The 20,692-nt window shown below is 38.9% G+C and overlaps 1 protein-coding gene across 1 annotated transcript in view; it reads right to left on the bottom strand.

Annotated features, from left to right (window-relative positions):
* Window positions 1–281: 281 nt before the first annotated feature.
* Window positions 282–20,692, bottom strand: part of LOC131244394 (obg-like ATPase 1) — a 33,963-nt gene continuing 13,552 nt past the window's right edge. Inside the window, exons 4-12 of the mRNA XM_058244009.1 lie at window positions 18,611–18,702; window positions 8,747–8,845; window positions 8,433–8,546; window positions 6,769–6,833; window positions 6,245–6,361; window positions 5,471–5,546; window positions 1,583–1,675; window positions 1,040–1,090; window positions 282–633 (exon numbers count right to left, since the gene is read on the bottom strand). Coding sequence (XP_058099992.1) covers window positions 535–633; window positions 1,040–1,090; window positions 1,583–1,675; window positions 5,471–5,546; window positions 6,245–6,361; window positions 6,769–6,833; window positions 8,433–8,546; window positions 8,747–8,845; window positions 18,611–18,702 — 806 coding nt within the window. The 3' untranslated portion in view covers window positions 282–534. The remainder of the gene's footprint in view (window positions 634–1,039; window positions 1,091–1,582; window positions 1,676–5,470; window positions 5,547–6,244; window positions 6,362–6,768; window positions 6,834–8,432; window positions 8,547–8,746; window positions 8,846–18,610; window positions 18,703–20,692) is intronic.

The following is a 20,692-nucleotide window of genomic DNA, read 5'->3' as shown; positions in this document are numbered from 1 at the left end:
CTGAGCCACAGAACACTTAAGAAGAGGTCATCAATTGCAAAGCGGCACCTCTTGAGTATGGCTTGTTTTAAGCCCTTGCAAGATTTGACTATCAAAAGCCTCTTTTCTAAGCATGCATTGAGTCATAAGGACATAATGGCTGAGTACCCTCCCGGACTCAAGTCAGGCTCATGCTCAATGTAGATGATTTTTGGTCAATGCCCATCCATCGCAAGGCCACATAAGATCTATTTGATAACTGAAAAGTGGGCACGCCCAAATACTCAAGAAAAGCAGACCCCTTAGCAACCACCAAAATAGGTCCTTGATATCTCTCACAATCAGTTAAAAATAAAATCCCCTTACGAAGAGCATTTGCATAGAGTAGAAGTAAGTTCATTTTATATTTTAAAAAAAAAAAAAAATTAAAATTAAAAATTAAAATGATGGAAGGCAAGAGGAACAAAAATTACTGATAAATATTACAGATCTAAGCGATCACTCTGGAAGCAACTCTCGTTAAATAAAAACCAACCTTTAATGGGAGGATTCGGCTCACTTTTTCCCTCCCCCAGAGACATTGAACTTGAAGAATATAATGTCTCCATCTTGAACTACATACGTCTTGCCTTCTTGCCTGTACTTCCCAGCAGCCTATACAAAGAAGGCAGATGAAACTGAATACAGCTTCCAAATAGACTCAATACCAATGAAAAAGGCACCAGAGATCGAACAAATAACATAATGAACAGAAACAGGGTGTGTTTGGATGCACTGTGGAATTGGATTGCATTTAACCATCTAATGAAGCAGTAATAACTGTCATTCAAGTTGGATTTGAAATAGATGTAGCCATAGTGCAAGGGCAACATCCTCACCATGGATATTAGGAAAATTAGTTGGTCATTTTCTTTTATTAAACTGGATGTTTACAATTCCTTTGTGCATCCAAACATGGCTAAAAGATTGTTTAAGATTAGACAGGATGTTAATGAAAGCATTTTGGACTATCGGATATATATGTGTGTGTGTGTGTGTGTGTGTGTGTGTGTGTGTGTACCTTAACCGCCGGCTCACTGCCTAGCTCTTTTAGATCCTCAAATTTCATAACCTGGTAGTCACAATGCAATCCAAGTTAGTGACAAGTTTTTGAGTTCATACGAGTGCATTACCTACATCTATGTGACTGGTGCTGAGCAGATCGGACCACCGATTGACCAGGTCTGGTCAGACTTGACCTAGCCAGTCTATCGCTGCAGGAGCAACCCCAACCACATGGCCTGAAAATTCCGGCCCATAACAGCCATACATGGGAAGGTGGGACAGGATAGATAATGTTGTCAAACTTAGGCCCAGGAGTCCAGGACGGCACATTTATTTCTCACTCTCGGTTCAGCCCAGCTCAAGTTTGGAAGCCATCAGAGGCCATCTCTGCTAGTTGACAGCCTATCCACGGATATTTTGCAAAACATCATTGCAAATTGTATTCAAGTGTGAATTGGTGCACGTATGTGTCAAACCAATTGCTTTTGTATACAAATCACAAGAGACAAATTAGAAGGAAAAAAAAAAAAATGAAAAAAGAGGTAAAGTGGGAAAGAACCTCAGCACAGATGAAACCTCTCTCAAAATCAGTGTGAATGGCCCCTGCAGCCTGAGGAGCCTTTGTTTGTCGTCTAATCTGCCAGCATTTAACCTGCGAAAATGCAAAATCAGTTACTTCCATCAGTCCTTCAGTCAGATTGTCGTTGGATCTTGGTTCCTGGATCAGAAATAGTTACGGACCTACCAGATGGTATAAACTGAAGAGTAACAAGGCTTGGTCAGCAATCTTATTCTCCTTCGGTGTCTCCTGGTCTTTTCCTAATTCGATGGGTCGGTTGCTTAAAGCTTGGCATGGTATAACTCTAGACAACCAAAGATCCACGGTCTGGAGAATGGCCATTTTGGCTGTCTGGTGGTCGGTGTGGGAAGAAAGAAACAGGAGGGTTTTTAATGATGTATCCAGGTCGGCAGGGTCTGTAGTTATTAGAGTGCATCGGTATATTATTGAATGGGCTTCTAATGTGGCAAACTTAAAAGGGTTGTAATCTGCAATTATCTGGACGGTAATCAGTTGGCTATCTCAGTGGGCTATTCCCCTCTCTGTTCCTATTCTCTTTTTTAATGAATTTTCTGCTCTCTCCAAAAAAGAAAAAAAAAATGGCTTGGTACATTTGTATGGGAGAAAATGCATTTTATGTGATATACATGCTAACTTATAAAAGCATCGACCTAAACAAAGATTGAAAAAAACAAAATCGAGGCGAGCGTAATCATGATATTTAAGAACAAAGCAACAGTTTACAATGTTTTATTAAATTATAGAAACTCCACATGATTCAGCGACGAAAAGAATAGCACACAAACATCAACAAATATTGGTGATGCAAACTCCTGCAATTTTTTCTGGTAAAAACTAAATTCAGGAAAAAAAATATTATCACAATGACATTGTTGAGATTTTGCCAGGTAAAGATTTTTTTTTTTCTTTTTAACTCTCAGTCCTCTTGTCAAATATTTATCTTTATCATATAATCATATTACTATTTTAATATCTTATTTTCATACACAACCAGAGAAAACGACAAAATTTTAAAATTCTACAAGTTCACATGTCTACAAATAGCCAAGAATGAGAATTGTCACTTTGCACTCTGCAATTCCATGTAGCACACCACAGCAAGGGGAAAGTATTGAATACCATGTACCCATTCCCATACTTCTTTCTAGAGAGGCCAACATATCCTGGTAACCTTTCTTCATATATCCACACACAAGCAAGGGCCATGCAAAGTTTGATGGCAGACATGAATCCTGCCAGCCAATCTTGGGAAAGTTTGACAATTCACTGTAGCAATTTTTACATTGGAAGATTGAACTAATAGTTCGCTGTGTTTGGCCTTGTACAGCAGAAGCTCTTTCACTCAAGGTGCCATCCTTTTCCTGAATCTTGTTCTGTCCTCCTGTTTCCAAACCTCCTCTACGATTCCATCGAAACCTTTCAACCAACAAAATCATTTCATTGTCTTTCAGTTTTTTATGTATAGTGGGAGTCCAGATGAACTCATCAGGCTGATTGCCTCAGACAGTTTTTGTTGGCTCTAGATGCCATTCTGAAAGGAGCAGGAACCTAGAGCTGGGCACGGGACGACTCAACTAACGAATTGTCTGACTCGTTCGGACCCGACTCGATCCGAACTGAATGGGTGAGTCGGTCCAAACTGAGTAGGCTTCACCCAATCTGAACTAAAAGCGAGTCGAGTTCGAGTTACCCAGTAACTCGACCTGACTTGACCCGAAACTCAATCCGATCAGACTCGACTCGATCCAAAACCGACTCAACTCGGATTTGGGTATATATATAATAAAAAAAACCCCTAATTTTTAAGTATCCCTAACCCTATACGCCGCACCCGACCCCACCCCAACCCGATCCTAAACTCTCTCTTCCTCCCTCATCCTCCTCTTCCAAGTCCGGCAACCACCCACCACCATCACCACCCTCCTCTCTCTCCTCTCTACTCCCTCCCACCCTCCTCTTCCAAGCCTGACAGCCACCCACCACCATCACTACCCTCCTCTCTCTCTCTCTCTCCTCTCCACTCCCTCCCTCCCTCATCTCTCAATCCGAATTTGTGCCAACTCGAACCAACTCAGTACATTTTACCGGGTCGAACACGGACTGGATTAGTCTAGGCCAGACCTGGATTCGGATCGGTTCAAGCATGCTGGACTTGGTACCAAGTGGAGTCGAGTTCAGGTCAGGCCTATTTCAAAACCGGATCAAGTTGGGTCAGCCCTAACTCGGTCTGACTCGACTCGATGCCCAGCTCTACAGGAACCTTATGATAAATGATTTGTCTCCACACAGGTTTCTAAAAATAACTGATCCCATCACCAATACCAATTCTGAATCTCATCCCAAGAAAAAGGAGCATTCAATTTGACTGGATCAATCGGACTGATATCTCTTCTTTAAGGTCTTTTCCCTTTTGAGGATCTCCTCAACAGTGGCATCATCTCCTTTCCCACACAACAATCTTCTGCAGAAGCCAGCTTTTCCAAACAGCCATGCTGTTAGTCCAATCCCTGAGCTTGTCCTTCTATATGATCAATTTTGTGAAAATCATTGCCCATACCAACCTGTGACTTTTGAAAGACTATTTGATGAGGTCTGCCAAAAAAAAAAAAGATCTTCAAGCCAATGTTTTCAAATCCAAAAGGCCTGGGGCCCCATGTTTCATAGCTGTGAACAGAAAATTAGGTGGCTTTATCTAAAGCTGGCTCAGTTGGAACTTTTGAGTGACCTTTGGGACATGTGATTCCTAATCTTGATATATTTGAAATCTATCAAGTCAATTTAAGAATGGATTTTCATGGTTATTCAACCACGTAAAGAGACCCCCTTCCATAGGTAGATCTAACAGCCCCCTTCTCTAGATGGATTCTGAGAAGTCTCTCATTCTAGAGGTGATGCATGACCCTCCTCTTTTTTCTAGCATGAATCAAATTACACTGAAATCACCCCATTGCACCAATGCATACCCCATTGGTCATGCAGGTCCTTGAGCACCTCGTTGATTGTGCCCTAATGCATGCCCCATAGCAGGGCAAACATAAATGCCTAAAAACCATAGATATTGTTTGTGTAGACACTTAGGCACTCTCCTCTCTTGCTTCTTTCTTGTAAATTATCTGTCAGTATGTCCTCATCTCTTCTTATAAAAGGATTCCTTTTATATTATTATTTCCCAAAGGACAGCTCCCTTCATTTAAATTCAAACTACAGCAATCAAACTGTCACTCATAAAAGTTGGCAGTTAATACAAGTTAAAGACAAACTGATAGGCAATTTACTGATCTGTTTAAGATGATTACACATATTTAGCATCTTAACAGAGTCTGACTCAGTTCTAAAAACAAGCAGAAAACGCTTTTACGTGCTTGGAGAACTTGTGAAAAAAAATTGTTTGTTCCTAAAATGTTGATCAATCGAAAATTGTTTGTTCCTAAAATGTTTATCAATCGATTATAACCTCAACTCCTCTTCTCGTAATAAATTCCATGGATGGTTCTTACCTATATACTTCCAGCTAAAGGCAAAAAGTTTGAAAAAAAGCAATCACTCAATGATATAAATGTTCTTATTGACAACTTCAATCATTATCAGATCAAGATGTAACAGAAAGAATATACAAACTCCACACATACTCAAGGCAGTCATATTTAATCTTGGCAGGAAATGTGAGATATTAATATGCTACTATTAATTATTATTGTGCAGACCATAATTTACAGAGCACTCCACATGATTTAGCTGAACTATAAGATGGGTAATCTGAGTTGGAGACAAGATATAGAACCAGGATAGTACAAGAGTGTAGCATCCATAAGTACTAAAGAAAAACTTGACAAAATAAGTAACATAGAGGTAACATGTCACAATTACCTCATCTGGGCCTGCAGTGAAGAAGTAAATAAGATTAATAGCAGAAAATCCAGTCTTTATGATCTTTGGGATGGCACTGCAACAGCATGGACCACAACCATTCAGCGGCATGTACTTTTCATAGAAGAAAACCTACTCTACACGCATGTGCACCAACGCACACACACGCCAACAAAACACATGTACGCACGCACATGCACACAACATGACCCTCCACAACCAAGAAAATGCAGAAGTTTCAGATGCATATGCATGAATGCTTTCATCATAGTTTTAAATTGGTATTTCTTTCATTGGATTACACCAAAACCAGTACAGGACTGAGATCCTAGATCTCCCCTCTACGAAGGAATGCTTTACAAATGCTGCTATGAGATGTGGACTTAAAATGGACTTATTCTCTTATTGTTTTGATGTAATTACTTGTAAGCCCCCAATATGAGAGGGACTTCAGTAATCAGTCCTTCCCTAAGCTAAAGCAACACAACCACTTTGATTTGGGCCAATGCGAACAATTTCCTAGGGCACCAAATCGCCTCTCCATCTCTTGTTCCCGTTTCAACTACAAGAAGCCTTGCAATTTCTTTCAACATAGCCTTCAGACATTGACAAACCTTTTGAGTTGTAACTATTTTGATCACTCAAAATATATGATTTACTATCTGCACTGAATTATCCAATATATTATTAATTGTCACGTGGAATTTGAACTAGTAATTTATTCACTTCTTATAAGAAAACCTCCAGCTATATAAAATAAAGATTTGAGCTTGCCTTTGCAACTTATTTTCTTCACAATACTTTGCAGCTTCATCCTCTGGCATATCTGTAAGATTCTTCTCCAAAACACAGCTGAAAGGGATAATTGGCTCGCCTCCATGCTCTTGCACCCTAGAATATTGACCAGATAAAAATATGTGACTGAAATTCCTTGGTCACATAAGGATTAAAAAATTAATTTAATGAAGAGTGCCATCTATGATAAAGTAGGGTTTCCTGTGTTAACTCTAGCCCTCAATTAGAGAAGCAAATAAACTAAAACATTGATTTATAATATGGTTCCCTATAAATATCAAATTGTTGAAAAGAATTTCTGTTTGAAAGAGCCATAGTGGGAATGACCCTAAGCCACATTCATTAAGGTTGAATGCCCAGCTTCTATACCCAAATAAATAAATAAATAACAAGACATAACAAAAACATTAATCAGAAATAGTTGGGAGGACCCTCGAACATATTTGAAGACAAACACTAAGGTTTAGCATGAAAAAAAAAGAAAAAAAAGGAAGCAGACATACCAAGCATGTATCTTTGGCAGAAACTTGTTCTTCTTTCTTTGATAGTCCTTCTCATTCATGTTCACCTGCACACAGATATGAATATGAGAAAGACTCTAACATTGCATACAAAGAAGAATACATACAATGAAATTGGAACATTTTCTCCTCTTCTTCCACTTTTTTGGCTTCATGACTGGAACCTCTTTTTTTTTGGTGGGGTTGGGAGCAAAAGTGCAGGGATACAGCTGTTGGCTTTGTCCGTGATTTTGGACAGTTTTGCATACTTCTAAATAGGCTCCTGTATTCCATTATTTAACAGGGACTAGTTTAAAGAGGCATAGTGCAACGTAGGGCTCTCCTCATCAAATGGTTTTGAGAGGCATTTACAAAATTGGATTGGAGTGATCAGCCCGCTCCCCCTATTGGATTTCTTAACTTCAACAGGGGTGGCACTGTATAATCTCAGACCAGCTGGATACATGGGTCAGTGATTCTTCATGTTGGTGTCAGCATGCTGTCATGGCCTAAGTGCTTCTCCTAAGCCTAGACGACCAAGCGGCTCTCGACTCACAATCTTGTCAAGAATGAGTCCGCCTATCCCCCAAGTGTAGCCAAGCTACTTGGAGGAGAAGTGAGAGCACATGAAGGATGAGGGAGTAGGAGGAAAGAGAACTTCGAGTTGCACTAGGAACTCAAGGAAGCTTACTTGTGAGGTGCCTCCCAAATGAGGAGCTATCCACCATATATAGGCATAAGAACCTTCCAGTCTTCTTACATGAATGGCTAGGATGGTGCCATGTGACAATCATCCAATGGCTAAGAATACTCCAGAAATCTTCTTGACCATTCTACACTATTCTGGCTATAAGAAGCCATTAGAGAACTCAAGAATGTTCTAGAGATCCATACACTAATCTTCTCTAGAATTCTCTGCACTCTATGTACATAACCACATAGTATAAAAGGAGAGACAGAATCAGTAAGTCCATGAGATGGGGTATGGAGATGCTTGTCCATGACAATATGCACCACTGCTGAACAAGATAATCTACTCAACCAAGGCAGAGGCTCCTGGACATTATTTTTGAGAGCTATCTTCCTATACATATTTTGTGGATCCCAAATAGAAACGTCCTCTCCCTATCAGCAGTTAGCAGGTAGATAGCGATTTGCTTGAGTTTATGCTTGGGTCTAATCGGCTGAATTTGTTACCAGCATACTTGTAAGATTTTATATGTATAAAGCTGTAGGGACTGGAACTGTCACTGCACTTGGGTTGGGCATCTCACATTTGTATGGACCATCAATTCTTATGGTTCTTTGCAATCCATACAAAGTTCCTCTACTAAGGATTTCTTAGTAATCATTATGTGTAGTCCCTTGCCATGGTTTTACAAAGATATTCTCTTGGTAAGTGATCAATCATATTTTAAAAACTCTGGTTTATGCCCTGAAAGAAAACAATCAATGAAGATCGAAATAGATAAGAGGATAGGTGCAAGGTTTCATCTCCATAACTTGAAACAAAGAGAGCATGAAGCAGATAACTAATCCAATTGGTTCATAAGAGAAGTCATGTGAAAAACAAAAAGGAATAAATGCACTATGTCAGGATCCATCAATACATCAGCATTTATAAATAGCTCACATATTCCCTCCATATCACTGAGAATATGACTTACCAAATAGACAACAGGTTTGGCAGTAAGTAACTGGAAAGTATTCAGAATCTCAACATCCGCAGCTTTCCAGTCCCCTAGACGGACGTCTTTGCCCTCCTGAAGCCATGCTTTGATCTGCAACAAGACATAAATTAAATAGTTGCTTACAGATATTCTAAACCTCTGAATCCTGATAGAGAAAGCTATCTCGCAATCAAAAAATCTCAAAGTGATACAATAGCAATATGACACCAAATACTACAGGAGACATGTTTCTGCAGAAAAAGTGCATGTATAAGGTACAACAATATCATCCAGAACCAATGAGATGGGACCTTCTCACAGCACTCATGCTCTATTTTCAACTGCTTGTCATTGCTTCTTTTCATGCTTTTCTCAAGATCGTCCAACTTCCGTTCCATGAATTCTATATCCTATAACAAAGTCACACGAGAAAAGAAAGTAAGGAAAAATGCACTTGATCCAGGTACCAAAATAACAAAGTTTGATTACTATGAACTAAGACAGTATGTCAACATTAACATGCACAGAGACACTATCTGGTGCACAAATTAAGTTACAAAGATAGCCTCCACTGTTTCTCTAAAAAAAGGTAACTCGAGATATTCATTTAGAGTTAAAATAGAAAAGGATGCACCTTCACTTTCTCAAGCAAGGCCAACATGTAGTTTCAGTAAACAATGCATGCAACTATAGCTTATATTCTCTCCTTCATATGTGCAAACGACAGAACCAAATGAAACAAAATTGGGAATAAATGGGAGGTTCAGTTTAAGTCACCCAAGCTCTTCAAAAATACAACCAACTTCACATTTTGTTTTGTAGAATCATAGATTAACAAGAGAAGAGGAGAAGAAGCGAAGGAGAAAGTTGGGAAGAGAGAGAGAGAGAGAGTTAGGGTTGGACATCCCCACTCTTCCCCTTTATATTAAATTATTAATAATAAAAAACCAAAAAGTACAAAAATACCCTTACTAACAATATGCATGTTCCAAACAAGTCCTAATCCAACATAAATACTAAATATAATAAAAGAAAGAAACTAGGTGGTCCATACAATAAGACGGCCCAAATCCACATCCATAGGTGGGTCATACAGCTATATGGCTCACATCCTCATGTGTTAACACACCCCCTCGAGCTGGAGCATGGATGTTGTCAATGTCAAGCTTGGGGTATATGCATGTAGACTAACTATAAGGAAGGGCCTTGTGAACACATTAGCAAGTTGATCCTAAGATCGGACATATGATGTTAAAATTTTACCACTAGAGACCTCATATATAAAGTGACAATCGACTTCAATATATTTAGGTTTTTCATGATAGATCGAATTTTTTGCAATGTGGGATGCTACCGGAGTATCACAAAACAATTGCATAGGTAGATTTACCACAAACACCATTTCTTCCAACAGTTTCTTGATCCACATTAACTCACAAGTAGTATAAGCTCTTTATTCAAGTACATCACTTGATCGAGCCACAACACTCTACTCATTACTCTTCCATGTGACCAGATTTCCTCCCACAAACATTTAGTACCCAATGGTAGACCGCCTATATGTTAAAGAACATGCCCAGCTTGCATCAGAATACCCTATGATCTGAAGACAATTATTCCATCTATAAAGAATTCCCTACCCTGACACTCCTTTAAGATACCGTAGAATTTGAATAATTACATCCATGTGAGGTGCCCTCGGAGAGCTCATAAACTGGCTCTTCACACTCACAGCTTGAGATATATTTGGCAGAGTGATAACTAAATAGATAAGTGTACCAACCAATCTTATATATCTCTTTAGCCTTCAACTACATCTCCCTTCACCGACAAGTTTGTGATTCAAATCAATTGGTGTATCAACTAGCTTAGTACCAAGAAGACTTCTTTCCATCAGCAACTCCAAAACATTTTTCTACTGAGACATTAATTCCTTAGATTTGATAACTTCTATACCAAGAATGTCTTTGAAGATACTTCTTCAGATCTTCAATCCCCTAATTGTCACTTCCTGCAACAACAATATTACCACTAACACAATAATACCCGAGGTGCCTTCCGTATAAAGACAGAATGATCAGAATGACTTCGGAACTGTTAAACAGCTACATTGTGCTAATCTTAAGGGCCTATGAGAAGCTACAATGAGGAGGAGAAGAAGAAAGAAGAAGAAAGATGGAAGAGAAAGAATGAGAGAGAGAAAGAGGAGAGAGGATAGCAAGAACGTGAGATGCATAGGGTCTATTGAATCCCTAGCCCTCTACTCCTATTTATAATAGTAAAGACATGAATGGGGCTTATGGGCCTTATTATGGACTAGGGCCTTATTTAACTATTAACCTTTCAACACTCCTCCTCAAGATGGAGCATCCCAATGAGGCCCATATTGGAAAAAGGGCTAATATAATCAAACCTAAGAAAGAAAGAAATTCGTCTATAACATAATCAAACCTTAGAAATAAAGAATTTTTCCTCTAACATGAACAAAGTCGTAGTTCAAGACAACTTTACTAAATTTGTCAAATCATATACATGGTAACTGCTTCAACCCATATATCACCTTGTGCAGTTTACACGTCATGTCGAACTCAAGAAGCAACAAATCTAGGTGGTTACTCTGAGATCGCCACAAAAAACAAAACAAAACAAAAAATAAAAATAAAAAATAAAAAATAAAAATAAAAAAAAGAAGAAGAAGAAGAAGAAGAAGGCATTTTTAACATCAAGTTGAAAGAGGAACCAACCATGATTAAAGGCCACGGAGAAGATAACACGAATGGAATTCAACTTGGCAACAGGAGAGGTCTTAGTATAATCAACACCAAGGGCAATGTTCGAAATATCGGTATCGCGCAATGCATCGCACCCTTGGGATACAAATACATATCAGTTATCGCACGGAATATATTGCACTTTTTGGGAAACATGGGGAAACATTGGAAAATGGTTGAATTTTTCCATGAAGCTTCAAGGATTATTAAAAAAGACCTTAATACACACTTTTAAATTATAGAATCTCAAAAAAGAAGTGCACATAATAGGTTTCCTTTGTATAGGGTCCTAAGGTATGTGTTGTCCAATTGAACTAAGACCACTGTATTCAAATATGATGCATAACATTTATAAATGTATCAGGACGTATGAAAACACAACCAATTGATAAGGTCATATAGATTTGGATGAAAGACAAACAAATATCACCTTAATGTAAAACTTTTGTGGCCCACAAAAGGTTTTCAATGGTGTCATTAACCATTGTTTCATATAGCATGGTCCACCTGACACTATTATCTTATTCATTTCTAGGACCATGGCCTAAAATAAGTTGAAAAAGCATATGAATAGTGTGGATATACAATTCATACCTCGAGGTGGGCCCTACAGTCAGCGGTCCCACCCACGTCGTTGGTTCCAGGGTCTCGCCCAAGTTGGGCTTCGCGGGTACCTAGCAAGAGATGGACGGACCTATCAGGGGTTGTATGGGGCCCACTATATTATATATGTTTTATCCATGCCGTCCATACATTTTGACAGGTCATTTTAGGGCAAGATCCTAAAAAAGAGGCAGATTTAAGGATCAAGTGGACCACACCACATTAAATAGTGGTGATTGAGTTATTTGCCATCTAATCTGTTCAAAATGTTGTAGGGCCCATTGCGATGTTTATTTGGCTATCCAACCTGTTCATAAGGTTACATAAACCTAAATGAAGGTAAAAAATAAATATCAGCCTAGATCCAAAAATTGTCCCTACCGAAAAGTTATCAATGGTAAGAGTTCAATCTCCACTGCTTCCTGTGGTGTGGTCCACTTGAGCCTTAACAAGGTCTCATTTTTTGAACTGATGCCCTAAAATGATCTTCCAGAATGAATGTATGGATTGGATAAAACATATACATCAAGTGGACCCCACAGCCCGCACGGGACATTCATCTCAAGTTAACGAGACGCAGCAGGGGACGCGGATTGGCGGGTGTACCACACACCACCGATCTGGCTAGTGTGTTAACGTCACCAAGTTCTGTGGGTCCCATCATGAAGATGTGTTATATTCAAACTGTCTGTCCTTTTGGCTAGCTTGTCATAAGGCTTGAGCCGAAACATAAGATAGATCGAAAGATCAAGTGGACCATACTATAAAAAGCAAGAGGGATTTAACGTCTACCATTAATACCCTTTAATAGCCTTTTAGGGGTCACAGAAGGTTTGGATCAATATGGGTATTTGTTTTTCCTCTACATCCAAGTCTGTGTGACCTTATTAACAGATTGGATGGAAAATAAACGTTATGGTGGGCCCTAAAAATATTTTAACCATGAGGATCATTGTCCCCACTTCTATTTGTGGTGTGGTCCACTTGAGCTTTGCGTATGACTCATTTTTGGGCTAATGCTCTAAAATGATCTTAGAAAATGGATGGACCGTGTGGATATAATAAATACATCATTTTGGGGGATCTCCTTTAGACCGTTTGTACAACTCGGAGTTGAGGAGCGTCAGCGCTCGTCTTTGCGTGACACATACCCACACCAGTTGAGTACCAGATTAGCTGGTGAAGTGATGTCACCAAGTTTTGTGGGCCCCACCATAATGTATGTGTTGTATCCACATTGTCCATCCTTTTGGAGAGATCATTTTAGGGCATGAGCCAAAGAATGAGTCAGATCCAAAGCTCAAGTGGACCCCACCACAGAAAACAATGAGGATTGAATGCCCACCATTAAAAACTTCTTGGGGCCACAGAAGTTTCCGATCAAGCTGATATTTATGTCATCCCTTCGTTCATGTCCATGTTAACTTATTAACAAGTTGGATCACCCAAAAAAAAAAAATCTCATGATGGGCCCTAGGAAGGTTTCAACGGTAGGCATCACTGTCTCCACTATTTTCTGTGGTGGGGTTCTGTGGTGGGGTCCACTCGAGCTTTGGATCTACCTCATTCTTTGTCTCATTCCCTAAAATGATCTCTCCAAAATGATGGACGGTGTGGATACAACACATACATCATGGTGGGGCCCACACAACTTGTTGACATCACTTAGTTATGAATCTCGCCACTCAACCTATCAGCAGCTAATTTGCTCCCATTTTCAAAAGAGAAAAGGGTTTCGAAAGGACCGGAACCCTAAAATCTCTCCAGAATCCCCAAATACCCTCAATCAAATCCAAATCTATTGGGTTTTTTTAGCAGATTTCTCGCTGAAATCTCGTGCGCAATTTGAATCTTACTTCTGTTCAAAGAAAAAAGGGTAAGGAAATCGAGATTGTTGAATTCAAAGCTTTTCTCTATTTTTTCTTTTTTCTTTTCGATTTTTTTTTTTTTGTAATTATGCAAGCCAAAAAAATGGTGCGATATCATGCAATATATCGGTCGATACATAGAAATCTTTTTTTTTCCTGTTAATTTCTAAGGGGTTTCGGCGGATATCATGTCACTAGCCAGCGATAACGATAATATCAGCTGATGCCTGATAGTATCGATATTGCGAACACTGACTAAGGGTATGAGCATATCCTTAGCAACCAAGGAAGCCTTCAAATGTTCAACCATACCATCAAGGTGAAACTTAATAATTTACACCAATCTACAAGATCATAACCAACAGCACGTTTACCAGTAGGCGGATTGGTTAGCTCCTAAGTTTTATTCCAATCAAAAGAAGGTATTTCCTCTTCCATTGTCTGCTTCCACCCCTTATGTAAAAGTACTTCCTAGTATGACTTGGGAATGAAGTGAGAGGACAAGGATAGGGGAAAATCTATGAAAAGTGGGAGATAAGCATTGAAAATGGACATATTTTGAGATAGGTTGATTAGCAGACGCACACTTATCTTTTCTCAAGGCACTAGGAACATCAGACCTATTTGGACAACCCACTGGATAACTAAGCTTCGAAGAAGATATGGTAGATAGCACATCACGATTAGCAACATTATTTTCTAGTTTTCATCATGGGTAGACTTCCAACTAAGGCATAGTAGGAATGGAAGAGTTAGTGGTGGGAGGAGCTTGGATGATGTCTTCTTCAACGGCAATAGGTGCATGCATAGCTTCCACATCAAGAGATTTATTGTCCTTTGAGAAGAACAAAATTGACTCGAAAAATGTCACATATACACATTGTTTACAAAGTGAAGGATTGTAACAAAGATAACCTCTGTGTTCGAGAGTACACAAGAAAAATACATTTACTGGCTCTAGGATCTAACTTATCATGGCTCGACTCCAATTAGTGAACAAAGCAAACACATCAAAAAAAAAAACTTACCGAAGGCAAAGAAAACCACGTAGTATTTGGAAGTAAACACTTCATCAGGTAATTAGCCTATTAAAACAGTCGAGGTCATTCAATTTATCAAAAAACACGTCATGAGTACTGCATCACTCCAAAAACCTTTGAGAATATTCATTTGAATTAATAGAGTACTAGTAACCTCAAGCAAGTGACATTTTTTATTTTTTATTTTGCAATACCATTTTGTTGTGGGGTGTAGGCACATGATGTTTATTATAGAATACCGATTTTAGAAAAATATTAATTAAAGGATTGGGACATTTATTCATTTGCATTATCGGAACAAAACATAAGCACTTTTGAGTTAAATTGATTTTGTACTTTCATGTGAAAAGTCTTAAAAATATAAAATAATTCAATGTCTTTCATCAAAGAAATCCAAGTCATTTATGAAAAATCAATAACAAATGTAACAAAATACTTGTACCCTAACCTACCGAAAATTCTGATCGATCCTTGAGCATATGAATGGACAAAGAAAAATGAATTGAACTACATTTTTCAATACATGGTAGAGAACTATTACGATGATGTTTACTCAACTCATACACTTCACACTGGAGAACTGACAGAGACAACAAAGAAAGAATAATGCCTTTGAGAATCTTCAAGGATGGATAACCGAGACTGCGGTGCCACTGATATAGAGAAATGTTCTTTTGTGTTATTGTACTAACAATGTCATGATCAAGATCGTACAACCCATCATATTCATGTCCCCCACTAATATTCTTCTTTATCTTTAGATACTACAAAACACAACGTGAATGATACAAAGGCACAAAGCAGTTAAGAGATCTGGTAAGCTTGCTAATAGACAAAAGATAAAAGGGAATTTAGGAAAATAAAGGACATGATAATAAAAGGAAAGAACTCGGATGAACAGTACTCATTCATTCCACATATTTTGGACTGGACTAGGTACCATCTGCCAAAGTGATAGATGAACCCGTTAACACTATATTAATAGAGAAAAACGTATTAGACTTATTTGTCATGTGATCAAGTGCTCTAAAGTCAATGACTCATGGAGTAGGGAACTTGAATCCTAAGCAGGCCATACTTGAGGTCACCAACGTAGCCGTAGGAGTGGAAGTAACTACAGAAGTAGCATGAACAAGCTGGTTCAGTAGATTTTTATGCAACTTGGAATACGCTTCTTGTATAAGCATAATCGTCTCTCCAAATATGCGTGGCTATTTGAGTTGTAGACATATAACCAACCGGATAAGACCCATTGCTCTATCTAATGTGAGATGTCTGATTAGCCTACGTTGGCTTTCCATTAAGAATTTAAGATCACAACAATTTTCAATGAAATGATTCATGAGTTCACGATGGGCGCACTTACCAAGTCCACGACCTCCTCCTGTTTCACCATGACCACCTTGATTGCCTCTGCCATAACAACCAACACCTAGGCCTCGATCAATAAAGGATGCTTGTCATTGGCTCAACTTGTAGAGCCAAGAGCTACACGTTGTAGGCGAGCATACACTCAAGGTATTCCGTAACGGCCACTACCGTTAGTCATAACAGTTGTTACAATCTATTTTTTTATTGGAAAAAAAAAAAACCCTCGAAAAACCTATATATGGCCCGTAATGTTGAAAAAAAATAATTCGAAAAACCTTTATCTACCTGTAACAAACCATTACGGGGTTGTTACAGCCTTTACAGGAGGCGTAATGGGCCATTAACGGCGGTTATGGGTCATGTTTTCCATAACGATTGTTACGGCCATTACAACCCCGTAACATGTAACAATTGCCACTATTACCTTTACGTAACGGCCTTTACGGCACACCATGCATACACTTCAGTTAGAGATGGCACATGAATATCCTTGCAGCCCAAAATTTATGCACAAACCAGTTCATATTCACATTTTAAGCCCAATAAAAAACTTGGCCACGTGGAACTCCTCTTGTTGATAATGTTGCTTCTCCAAATCAGTAATAACAGGTTGATACACAATTAGCTCCTCTCACATTCCTTTGAGTTTTGAATAATATTCACCAAGTGATTTATTTCCTTGTTAAAGCTCCATATTTCCTCGAATAACTGATGCGTGTCCAAGGGATGTTTTTATCAGATGAATACCTCTCGTGATGCATCCCACAATTCTTTTGCACTATTCAAAAACATTACATTCACACTAATGGAAGGTTTCATACTATTCCACAACCACATCATAATTGAGCATTTTCCTGGATCCATTGATCATATGTACTAGCACTCTCATTAGGCTTTTCAACGGTCGAGTATTTTAATTTGCACTTTGCAGTTAAAATACTTGGATGGATTTGGACACTAAAGTTTATTCCTTCCATGTAATTTAATACAAGTTGTTTGGACCCCTAAAAAATCATATGGATTTACAAATCGAATTCTCAAATCACTTTTGTCTTCCATCTAGGACAAGGGACTAGAATATATACTGCAAGCTTATTCGAATACAAGCTGACCTTTCGCGACCAACAAACACCTAACTTGTACACTTCACACGATATGCACACTACACTTAAAAGAAAACAATTAGCTCACATGTCCACACGTTCCAACCAATCTCAAGGGCCAATGATCACGAACACAGAATCCAATGATGGCAATCAGCCCACACATCCACGCATCCCACACATGAAAGGTAATGATCACGAACACTTCATCTCTTCTCACACACGGACCATTACAAAGGCCCAGCACAATAAAAATAAATGAAAACCTACATTTCTTAAAAGATTTTCAGCATAACAAAGATGCATGAGACAAAAAATAAATAAAAGAATGAAAAAAGAATTATAGGATAGAAGAGAGAAAGATCGATTAGATCAACGACAAGGATGCTCTAATACCATGTGGATTCATAGATTAAAGAGAGAAGAGGAGAAAAAAAGAGAGATGAGAAAGTTGGCAGAGAAGAGGGAAAAGAGATAGGGTTGGACATCCCCACTCTTCCCCTTTATATTAATTATAAAAAATAAATAAATAAAACAAGAATACCCTCACTAATAATGTTCATATTCCAAACAAGTCATCCAATATAAACACTTAATAGAGAGAGAGAGAGAGAGAAGCTAGGTGAGCCGTACTGTGGGACAGCCCACATCCTCATGCATTAACATGTTTAAAGAACTCTGTGGACCCCACCCATGTAAAATGCCGTACATGCTCGCTATTGAACTAACAGGGAAAAAAACAGCTATTTCACAATATATATACCATATAATGACCATATGGTCCATGTTAGCACAAGATACCATACAATCAGTGGAGAAGCTTCCCTAAGCAAGTTAGTTCATGCAAGTCCACTTGGTTTTGATGCAGTACTCAGTCAGTTCGAGTAATACATCCAAGTCAAATGCTTCCTTGAACAAAATCAGACAAGACAAATACGTACTGACAAAAATGATAATAGACAAATAAGGGAAGAAAAGAAGAAGAAAAAAAAGGCAGCAGTAGCAGCTATAATGACTTCCAAATACATCCAGAGGAAAAAGTTTCCACAAAGATGTGCTTTGTTGCATTTTAAAAGGGAGAGTATTATCAAATTGTAATTTCTCACTGCAAATATCTGACAACTATTCTCAAGCTGTGGCATATTGCTGACGAATATAAAGTCAACTAAAAACAAAGATTAGCTTTCTACTAGCGCTTTTCACCCCACATCATTACATATGTTGCATTGTTGTGTTGATTTGTAAATGAAAGAACTCTTAATCGCAATAGCTTAAAGGTCCAGAATTCAAGATCAATGCTTTCCTACATCCCAGATAATGGGAGCAGTTAACGTGATTCTCAAGACAAGCTGGGATGTTACAATATATACGTGCACGTCTGTTACATAAGACATCACTTTAAATTAAAGACATGATTACCTTAAGCCGTAATTCTTCAGTGATAACGTCCAAGTCTCTCACAGGGTCCACAGAGTCATCGACATGAATGATATCTGGATCTTCAAAGGCTCCTACAAAATATGTTAAAAGTGACTTGTCAGCTAGAGCCATGGAATTCTTTTTTTTGAAACACAATAGAGCCATGGAATTCAATAAATGAAAATTTTGAGAGAAGAATCAGCCCACAAAAAGCAAAAAGAGCAGAATTCCCAAGGAACTCCTGTGATAAAATACCAACCATTTTTCAGCAAAAGTGGAAACAGCAACATATTCTATGGGTAAGGACTAAAACATAGCTGCCTGAATTTAACACTAAGACATTAACTAATTGTGAGCATAGAACTTGGCTCTGGGGTAAAATGACGAGAATACCTTCTATGGGAGAAGGGCTTCAAATTACTACAATACATCATTATCATCATATAGCCTTGTCCCAGCTATTTGGGGTTGGCTTCACAAATCCTATTTCGTCAAACATTTCTAAGGCCCTATCCTTTATAAGTGAAGAAGCCTTCATATTCCACCACCTTTATCCAAGTGCTTTTAAGCCTTCCTCTCATCCTCTTTTCAGGCCCTTCCACCACGGCAATGTTCCCATCCTTGGCGATGCCATCTCTAGTCTTGGTTGCAAATGATTTAAAGATCTCAATGTCCTCTTTGTCATTTTATCTTTTATTGGGACTAGCCCCAGTCTGCTTTAGATTACCTCATTCTTAATCTCTCCTTCTTGGCCTCCCCACATCCATCTCAACATCCTCATCTCCGCAATGTTCATTCTCTGCTCATGTTGCACTTAATTGCCCAACACTCTACCATATATAGCAATAGCAAGTTACTCTAGATCATGGTGTGCCATAAAGGCCGTTACATAAAGGTAACAATGGCAACCGTTATATGTTACGGGGTTGTAAAGGCCATAACAGCTGTTGCGGAAAAAAAAAAAAAACCAAGGCCATTACAGCCCCCGTAACGGCCCGTCATGCCCCTCGTAAAGGGCATAACAGCTCCGTAATGGTCCATTACGGGGTGATATAGGTTTTTCAGATTTTTTTTCAATAAAAGAAGAGAGAGAGAGAGAGAGAGAGAGAGAGAGAGACCATAATGGTTGTTGCGGCCCTCATAACAACCATTACACCCCGTATTATAGAGGTAACGGTGGTGGCTGTTACAGCCACCGTTACCATTACGGAATACCTTGATAAGCCTCATATGCTAGAATTAGCTTATCTTGGTTTCTACTTATTCAGCAGATAAGTATGTTTGGTAAACAACATACTAATCAGCAAAAAAGTAAAAAAGCATGTTTGGTCTCCAACATTGTAAGTATTTATCCCTCCAGTCTGTTTGGTGCCCCTCACATCCACCATCCATCATGTTGGGGCCAACCTTTGATGTGGACCATTCATTGTGTTGGCGCCACCTTTGATATGGGTTGTCTATCATGTAGAGCCCACCCTGAATGTGGGCCATTCATCATTAGGGGTTGACCTTTAATGTGCATCGTCCACTATGTAAGACCCACCTTTGATGTTGGTCATCCCTTATGTGGGGCCCACCTTCAATTTTATTGTTCATCATGTGGGGCCCACCTTCAATATCCACTGCCCATCATGTGAAGACCACCTTTGATGTGGACCGTCCATCATGTGGGCCCCACCTCTGATGTGTGTTGTCATCATCCGGGGCCCACTATTATTAATTGCCCATCATGTGGAGCCCACCTTTGATGTGGATTGTCCATCATGTGGGCCATTCATCATTAGGTAATGACCTTTGATGTGGACCATCCATCATGTGGCGCCACCTTGATGTGGGCCACGCATCATGTAGGGCCCAACTTCAATGTCCACTGCCCATCATGTGGAGCTCACCTTTGATGTGGACCATTCATCGTGTGGGCCCCACCTTTGAAGTGGGGCGTCCATCATACCCTCCCATTTTGGATGTGGCTCCTTTCATATGGACTATGAGAGAGAGAAGTAGAAAAGTTGAAAGTTAGAAAGCTATAAAAATAAAAAATAAAAAATAAACAATAAAATTATGGGGATAATTAGCTTTAAG

This window comes from Magnolia sinica, chromosome 1 (assembly GCF_029962835.1).
Source record: "Magnolia sinica isolate HGM2019 chromosome 1, MsV1, whole genome shotgun sequence".
Lineage (NCBI taxonomy): Eukaryota > Viridiplantae > Streptophyta > Magnoliopsida > Magnoliales > Magnoliaceae > Magnolia > Magnolia sinica.
This window is presented reverse-complemented; position numbering and strand designations above follow the sequence as displayed.